This window comes from Phaethon lepturus, unplaced genomic scaffold, assembly GCF_000687285.1.
Source record: "Phaethon lepturus isolate BGI_N335 unplaced genomic scaffold, ASM68728v1 scaffold3232, whole genome shotgun sequence".
Lineage (NCBI taxonomy): Eukaryota > Metazoa > Chordata > Aves > Phaethontiformes > Phaethontidae > Phaethon > Phaethon lepturus.
Window position 1 is genome coordinate 1 of NW_010521052.1, and position 9,208 is coordinate 9,208.

The 9,208-nt window shown below is 45.7% G+C and overlaps 1 protein-coding gene across 1 annotated transcript in view; it reads right to left on the reverse strand.

Annotated features, from left to right (window-relative positions):
* Positions 1-4,729: 4,729 nt before the first annotated feature.
* Positions 4,730-9,208, reverse strand: part of TPRA1 (transmembrane protein, adipocyte asscociated 1) — an 11,501-nt gene continuing 7,022 nt past the window's right edge. Inside the window, 6 exon segments of the mRNA XM_010297584.1 lie at positions 4,730-5,352; positions 6,378-6,458; positions 7,092-7,155; positions 7,158-7,187; positions 8,290-8,350; positions 8,771-8,881. Coding sequence (XP_010295886.1) covers positions 5,118-5,352; positions 6,378-6,458; positions 7,092-7,155; positions 7,158-7,187; positions 8,290-8,350; positions 8,771-8,881 — 582 coding nt within the window. The 3' untranslated portion in view covers positions 4,730-5,117.

Sequence of the window (9,208 nt, forward strand, 5' to 3'; positions counted from 1 at the left end):
GGCCTGACCCGCCCCCGGAGAAAGCTGCGCTCCGAGACAGCTTACCTCTTTAACCCTCACCCTACGACATAGCCATGGCGGCACCGAAGAGTCGCCGCGCTCAGTTTCTAGCCCTTGGCCTCACTTGGCTTCCCTCCTCCCCTCCCACGCAGAGGGCTGTGCCCGTCCTCCACACCTTCGTTTCGAACACAGGATCAAAGCACCTCATAAGCTTCCGCTGAGATACACCCAGCTCCCGGGGTTTCCTTGCTGGGTCAAAATTATGGAAGGAAGAAAACCAGACCACATGTTACCACACAGAAAATAAGACAGGAAAGCACCAAGCTTAGCTCCAAGACTGAGGAACCACCCAGGCGACGTCTGTCACAGAGGATTCACAGGCTGACGAGCCCCCAGGGGTGTCCAGGCAGAGACAAAGCATCCCCCCAACGCAGCCAAGTGAGGGCATCCCCTCACCCCACCAGGAATCCTTTGTCCACCTTCGCACACACCATCTCTCCATAGTCCTTGAAGGAAGCTCACCACCCCCAAGTGGCAGCTCACGTTTCTCTGTTGATTAAAAACAAAATTACAGTCTACATCTTCTAGTCAATTTTACAGCAGCTGCCCTGTGGGCAGAATTAATCCCTCCGCTCCTTTCAGCCACCCTCTTCCAGCAAGATCTACCAGCTGTGCCATTATCTGCCGTGACAGGTACACGCGTGGGTCAGGCCATCGCAGATACAGTCCCCATCGCCAGGCACAGGCAACGCACAGCCTAACCAAAGAAAGAGAAAGAAGATCTGTAACGCACAACAACTGGACCAAGAAACAGCAGCTTTGAAGGCTCTTTTCCAAACAAACTTTCTGCATTCCCAGAAATACAGGTCATGTGATGACCTAGAAATTTTGTGCATTTGTGACCAGACAGTTAGCAAAGCCTTGGTATCACCACACTACTTACCTACTTCTTAGTAGCACATCAGAGCAGTTTTAACTGTTTCATGCTTATTCTTCACTGCAGTTAATGTGGCAACCACAGCTTTGACTCAGCAGTGGGACTCTGGCCAGCTTTAAAGGAGTATCTAGGACTCTCTGCCCCCCAGGATATCAAGGCCTCTTCTGTAGAGCGTCCTGGAAACGGGGAACATTTTTGTTATTTGTACAGTACCTTGTATGCTGGGAACTTGCCCAGTGCTTGACCTCTTAAGACTGGGGCACTGCATCATGGTACTGTCAGCTGTTTGCACTGCAGTACAGAAACACTGCACACATCCAGCACGAGAGCAAAGGTCTGGCTAAAGTCAAACCACGATCCCTCCCAGAACGCTCTCACCAGCCTCTTGTTTATTTCTAATCTGCAACACGCTCCCTTCATTTGGTGGCACCCAGTTTTTGTGCTGAAAAAAGCCCATGAACAATCATTCCTTATTCACCTCTTCTGTCCTCTCAGCATTTCACAGACCTGCACCATTGCTCTTCCAGACTGGCGAGTTCTCAACTATGTAATTACTCCTCCAGAAATCTTCCCATAATTTTGATTATTCTTGTCATCCTTCCTTAAGCCTTTTTCAGCTGTAACTGCAGCCAGGTGCCAGGTATCATCTGCAAAAATCCAGGAGGCATAGCAGGCAAAGACAACAAATCTGCACTCCACACCTACAGCCGTGCTTTTCTGTGATCTCCAAGAGCCCGAGGGCGCCGAACAGAGCTCACGACCTGCGCGACAATGATGTGGAAGTCGCGGTGATAACAGTGGAGGAGCTGGACAACAACTTAAAAGGCCTCCCCACCTACGCAGGAGCAGAGGATACCAGCAAAGTTAACTCCAGTGGTAGTGTATCCTAGGGCAAAGCCCACAGTTTTCTGCAGGGCACCTGGAAGGAGCTCTGTAAGGTTTCACTGCACAGTGACCAATCCCAAGGTAGAGACAAAGCTCACCCCACTTCCCCAGCCTGTACACCGCTGCCAAAGAGAAGCTGATGGGTGCTGATTACTGCCAGCACGCTTAGCTGTTACTCAGCAGCTATCACTCCCTGCAGCCAGCAAATTAGTCCCGATACACAGGGTTCGTTTCAAAGCCAAGAAGAAGAACTACGCAAGAGTTGATTCCAACTTCCACATAAGCCTCTTCCCAAGCAACAGAGGAAGATACCCTATGGCAAAGACCCCTGATGCTAGACATGGCCAGGAACAGCAAGATCTAGTTACCGAGAGAAGAGTCAAAGGCTTCACTGACAATTATTTGGACCTGGAAACTACTCTCTGCACAGTCATCTGCTGTCCTAGTAATAGACTTCCAAAAAGGAAAAAAAAAAACATTCCTGACAAAAAGACATACTACTATTCCATTATCTGCCAGATTTGTTCAGTGCTTTTAAAAAACAAAAAATCAGAAAGTTATTCTTTCTCCACAATATGGATCATTTGAGAAAGAAAGTATGACCATTTATGCCAAACTTAATTTTATTTCTTTATTTTACAAACAAAAATATACATTTATTCTATATTTTCTCTGTTTGCATCCCCACACACACACATAACACGCTTCTGTTCAAGGACCACTATGAATATGGCCCAAAGTGTTATATATACATAAAAATACAACAGGAAGAAGGTCAGTCCATGACCTAGCACAGAAGCTCCTCAGCAGCAGAATGTGGGACACTCCAGAAATACTGGAGTCCTGCCAGCAAAGGACAGGATGGACATGTTGACCACCTGCACAGGTGATCCTTCAGCACTGAATTCAGCTGATAAAAAGGCAAATTCATAACCTGCTCTTCACATCACCAAGGAGGGCAGATAAGCCCTCTCCATCAGAGTGTTGAGAGTCAGCAAGTACTCCTTGGGACAGAAAAGCAGTTGCTCCTTTATTTTTCAACTGCTTAAAGACCTTCCTATCTCTTGGCTCTGTCCAAGGCCCACCAACTCCAGGGAAGCTTTGCAGGTTTTCCCCATGCTTTCTAACAGCAGCTCAAGATCAGTGTCAGAAGCAGCACTAGGAGCAGCAACAGGGCAATTCAGGCACCACGCCATCCATCCCTTTTAGAGTAAGCAAGCAAACGTGGCTCAGGCCAATTCACAGCAAGTGATGGGAGGATTGTGGAACACCCCTCTAATGTGGCAAGGGCTGACTTGGCCAGTTGATTGCCCAGCCCTTACACAGTCATTGCATAGAGGGGAAATGTGAAAGGCCGCTGACTGACATGAGAAAATTCAGCTCTCACACATGGACAAACGGAAGCCTTTTTTCCTCAAAAGTAATTAAAAAAAAAAGATGGGGGGAGTGTTTGTTTTCAAGGTGCCAATACTACTTACAGGCCTGCAGGGCAAAGTCCAGAGGCAGAACAGAGAGGCTGCATTGCTCATTAACAAAAAAAGATAAGCAAAGGGCCTGCATAGTTTTGGCAACCAAAATGAACTCCGGGTTCTTACGCAAACTTTCCCTATGGTGGGAACACCTGTTAGCAAATGCTTTCCCCTACCTACTTATAAGCCAAACTAACACCTCCGTGCTGCACCTGCATGATGATTCCCCAGAAACTCTTACCTCAATATTTTTCAGGAACAGCAGTGAGTTGGGGCAAGAGATTCACACAGACCCCAAACATTTCAAATTCCCTCTTTCTACCATCTCTAATGGAAAGTTGCTATTGCATACAGCAGGTCTCCACCTACCTGAAGGACTCAGGTTGGAAAGCACCCCCAAAGCTAGAGGAATACTCCTCTTCATCCTTGGAGAGCACAGTATGTCCCAGAAACCAATGTGATGCAGGTTTCAGCTGAGCAGTCCCTGGATTGGACCACAATGTCTTGAAACTGTGTGCCAGACAGGTCAGACAACAGTATTCCCTTTTTCAGCATGGAGGAGGTTAATAAGAAGTTCCAGATAGTCTTTAAATGAACCACACTCCACATGCACATAAGTATTTTCAACATATCGAGCCAACAAAACCTATTCAGACCAGCAGAAGTCTGGGGATCTGAACTGCAACAAGAGAAGGACATTGCCAGAGAAACACATCTGTCTCCCACTTGCCGCCTAACTTAGAACACCAGTCAGCTTGATTCTAGCATGCGTCTGGTGTTGGAGAGTTTCTATTCACTATATACTGACAGCTCAGACTCATCGTGGGCTTCTGCTCTGCCTCAAGCACCTGAACATCTCTGGAGCCTTCATCTGCAGAGTCAGCTTCCCCTTCACAGCACTCTCCAAGACCCTGCCAGAGCCATGAAGCAGGGTGCAGATGGAAAATGCACCTACCTCACAGGTTTTATTCTTGAAACTCAGCCCTGATTCAGTGTTTTTACCTAGAGTTTCCTCTGAGTTCAGATGCACAGCAGTACAGCCTCTATAGACCGTTTCACAGCTACTTCTGCTCAGCTCGACAGCAGCGCTGTTTGTCCTTCTGTCTATTGTTGTTCAGTCAGTTCATGCCCATACTGCTAGCTACTAACTCCCCAAAATGCTCGCAGGGCACAAAGAACAGGTCATTCCTCTTCACACCTCTCCCCACACACTCAGAACACTCCTTTCAGCCCGTAGCAACTGCAATTCATGATTTTCATCATTACCAGCTGAAACTAGAGACAAGCCCAGCTGACCAGCTTCCCTCTTCAGGCACTGCTATCACCACCTATGCTGTTGCATTATGACAAGATCCAGGCAACCATGCTGCTTGAAAAAGCCCAGGAAGACCATCTTTGGTTTCAACCACCAAACTCTTTCTGTGTATGTACAATACAGCAGTCAAATCAACACCCTCATCCCTAAATGCCATTCCCATAATTGGCAGACAAGTGCTTTCAGTCATTGAAAAGGAAGAGGTGCCAGTCAGGCATGTCTTCTGGGTCATATTCACATCTGGAACACAGAGGATCAGGAAGGTTCAGTGTTTATAGGCTTATGAACAAAACTGTTCTACATTGTTCTCAGGTAGAGACAGAAAACGTTCTTTCCAACAGGATTTGGGCTGTCAACTTAGCTCCACAATAGGTTTCAGAAATCCTAAGGAAGAGAAGAAAGCCATGGCAGATAGCCAAGGACAGATTTCCAATCGACATCCTAACAGCTGTGGTATCAGGGCCTTTGGAAGGAAAGGAAGGAGGCATTGTGTGAAGCAGGTAGCCCTGCCTTAGGCATTGATGGCTTTCCAGCGGTCACTGTCTATGCTGTTGATGCTGCCCACATGATATGGCATAGAGGCCACATCATCCAGGTAGGCTGTGGTGTCAATCTGAGTGCTTGAGTAGAATCCAGAATCCATCCCTTCCTTCTTGGCAACAGCATAAGGGTGGGGTAGGTGCACATCCACATCCTCAGGTTCATCCACCTGACATTTGTAGGAGAAAAGGATCTTTGGTTCAGACCTGGAGTGATTAAAGATTTAAAATACATGTTTAAACAATGTAGTATCACAGCCACTTATCCTAAACTGAAGCTCATCAGCACTAAGAAATTGTGTATTCGGACCCTAAAAACCCTTCACACTAGCTTTCAGTCCTGAAATATACCTAGCAGAGTAATTGCCATAAAGTAATGCTAAATGTAGCTTTGGAATAAGTCACCTAAGAGAAATAAAAATGACAGAATCCTGACTCCAGTGTGGGAAAGCTGTTTTCATCTTCATGAGTTCTGAATTATTGAGGGCAACAGCATCCAACCACCACTGGACTCCACAGCAGCCCGGTTACTGACACCAACAGAACAGGAGTCTACCTCAAGTTCCATCTGTGCGCATCAGGAAAACCAAAATACAAACAACTGTGGATCAGCAGTTTCCACCTCTAACCCCAGACACTGTTCCCTTCTAATTTCAGAAGGCAGCAGAGGCACATTTTGACATTTTGAGAGTACTTTATGTTCTTAGTTATTTTAAAGCCTGCTGTTTCTTGCTTATGGACAAAACACTCATTTTTTCCTACCAAGCTGCATCTCCCCTGAGTGGCCACATGGTGGCAACCCCGACCCAGGAATCACTGATGACTCTTGGGCCCGCTGTAGAAGAGTCCTCATCCAAAGAGTTACTTAACCCCTAGATCCCCTCTACAAACCTATCCCAAAACCCACCCAGGAGACCATTTAATCTTCTGGGACTCAATCTCTCACTAACCATTTAATTACCAACTTCAGCAGCAAAACTTTATACTAAACAGGATTCACACACTGAAGCAGCGATCCTCAAATATTTGAGAGGAACATCACTATCAACTCTACTTTGCATACAAAAGTCTTGAATAGAAGCAAGCAGCCCTGGGTCCAAACACACACAAAAAAAATGGTTCCCTAACTGGCATTCTAGTCCCTGTCTTTATTGTACAGATGGGAAGAACTTGGGTACAGAGCAATTAAATGACAATATATACCCTCTAAATTCCTGTTCCTGGCTACTCACCCAAAGAAACCTTTCAGGAATGCCACATAGATGAGAGGTGCGAAGAAGCTGAAGTAAAGGAACGTGGTAGCATCAACACAGCTGTCAAGAGCAAAAGGGAACATGAAGGAATTTAACACTCGAGCACAATACAGCTGGGTAACACCTGCCACATCCCCCCAGAATGGTCCCATTTCCCTCAGAGTGTCCAAGCAGAGGACAAGAAAAGTCTTGAGCTAAACAAGTTCAAACTGATGCAAAGTAAGAAACTGCCATCAACATGTGTCATTGCTCCCCGACACTCATGAGGGAATCATGCCAAGTTCCAAGGTCTGACAAAGAGCACAGCCTTGTGCTCCCAATTTTGACTCACAGAAGTGACACTGATCCCTGCAGAACGAGACTGCAGATACAAATAAGGTATCTCCGTGCTATTTCTAGCAAACAGACTATTTCCCCCCTTATTACCCATGAAACACAAGTCAACAGCGAGACATCAGTGTATTCAAACTATTACTTACCACTTTAAGACCACTACAGAGCATGCAGCTCCACAGACCTCTCCACTGAGTTTCCTGACCACTTAGAGGTCTTTGGGCACAAAACAGAATCAACATCTTTATTCCTTCTTAGGAACACAGCACAAGTTTGTTTTCTTGTGAGAGACTGTGTTGAAAGACACTCAAATGCAACATGAGAAACTGGGCTGCAGATCTCCTCCCCCAGCATACATACCACAGTCCTTCTATAATATCCACACAGAGGAGGGCACTGCCCAGGCCCTGCACCAGGTTCAAAAAATTCCAGCATAAACATAAAAACTCTTCCTGGCTGTGTAAAAGACATGGACACAGATGAAGCTCAACCTCATAAGCACTTCATAAGCCCAGTGCAAATATGTTTGATGGAGATGACAAACCCAACAGAAGCATCTCATCATCTTGTCTGAAGAATTAAGACTGCATTTTCCTGTCCCATGCTGGCAGGACTAATGGAGGTATAGCAGACTAAACCATACCCTCCTGCATGTGTATACAAACACACAAGATGGGTTTTGAAAACACATGGTCATGGCAACAAATGCAAAGGTTTTCTTGGCAAGCATCTGGAACCAGTGTCAGTCACATAATTGAATGTAAGAAAAACAAACAAAAGCCCCACAGCTGAAGCAGCAGCTGTGCCCTTCCAATGAACAGCACTAACAAAACTGCCCAGGAGACCTGGACAGGAGCAGCACAGTATGCTGGACATTAGGCAGATCAGGACTAGGACCACCTGCCTGTGGCATGTGCCACACATATCCGCTCCCTGAGGGCACCCACACATAGATGCCAACATTACTTAGAGAGAGAACAGCCCAATGCAAACATCTTAATAACAGCTTCTCTCCCTAATCAAGAGCTGCAGATATTCTGCAACAAAAAAAAAAAAAAAAAAAAAAAAAAAAAAAGAATTTTAAAAAAAAAAAAACCAAAAAAAAAATAGAAGCATTTTAATAAAGTAAATACCCAGATAAAAATTATTAAGCAGCTCCCAATTAGCCTTTCTTTCCCAGGGGATGACCAGCATGTATACTTTAACATCATACATGCATTTCAAAAGGAAGCTATTATTACGAAGCCATTTCTTACAGCTCTTGGAAGATTATATATTCACACTACATCTGATTCATTAACTGAGCAGCAAATCTTGTTTTCTTAACGTAATTGTTTAGCTACTGAAGTAGCAATGTAATTGTTCTTACTCTGCTCTCCAAAAGGCACAACACACCATTTTTCTGGGGATAACTTATCAGTCCTTTGCCATGTATCTGTACCCTGAGACAGTGGGATGTATCTGCAGCGCAACCAGACAGAGGAACCTCTTACTCCCACCTATGTTTTATACTGGCGCTGTCTCCATCTACACTACAGAACACACTGCAGTCACTCACAAGGCAAAGAAATCCGGTCTTTCAGAGGAGTTTTTGGAAGAATCACCACCAAGGAATAGACCTGTTGAGACAAAGAACTGTTTCACAGCTGCTTGACAACTGAACACAACAATCTTTGTGGGGTGGTGTGTGGTGTCACGCACTCCCTAGATGTCTCAGGACAGAGGCACAGACCCCCTGATATTAAACCCAGTGCAGATCTGAAGGCCTCACACCTCACCCCCATCAGCACACAAAATGCTGGTCACTAAGAAAGAAGTGAGTGAAGAACATTTGAGTTCAGCTGGAATTCAGCTGCCAGCTTACACCACTCCCACCACACCTTTACTGCTTCAGCTTCCCTGGCCCATGAAAAGCACCAATGCTGTACTGTATCCTGGCAGGAGGGGGACTAGGGCCTTATTATACACAAATCAAACTCCCTGGCCCATTTAATAAATACAAAGAAGCCATCAGAGTGCATAACATGCCCAATACTTACCAGAAAGAAGAAACAGGAGCTGGCAAGCCAGAAGTGTCTCCCTCCATGGCCATAGATATTAAAATCTTCTGCGGAGAGGTGGGCATCGGGGTACAGGATTTCCAGGGTGCCCTAGGAGAGAAGTGGCACCAACATGATTCTGTTATAGTCAGCATCCTCACTAAAGTGGAAGTCTGGACAAAGGAGACTGTCTTTAAAGAAGTTCAGACAACTGAACTGTCCCAGCCAACCATTGCCCTCCTTAGACCAAGTTAAGCTCACACAGGAACAGAAGAAGAAACTGAAGCTAAGAAGTGAGGGGAATCTGCATCTGAAGGAAAACAGGATCAATGACATTCCAGAAGAGATACTGACTGAAGGGATAGGGCATGCAAGTAGTTGTCTGTCTGAAAGAGACGGAGAGTTCCATTTTCATCTCTAAAGCAGACCTTTCCTGCT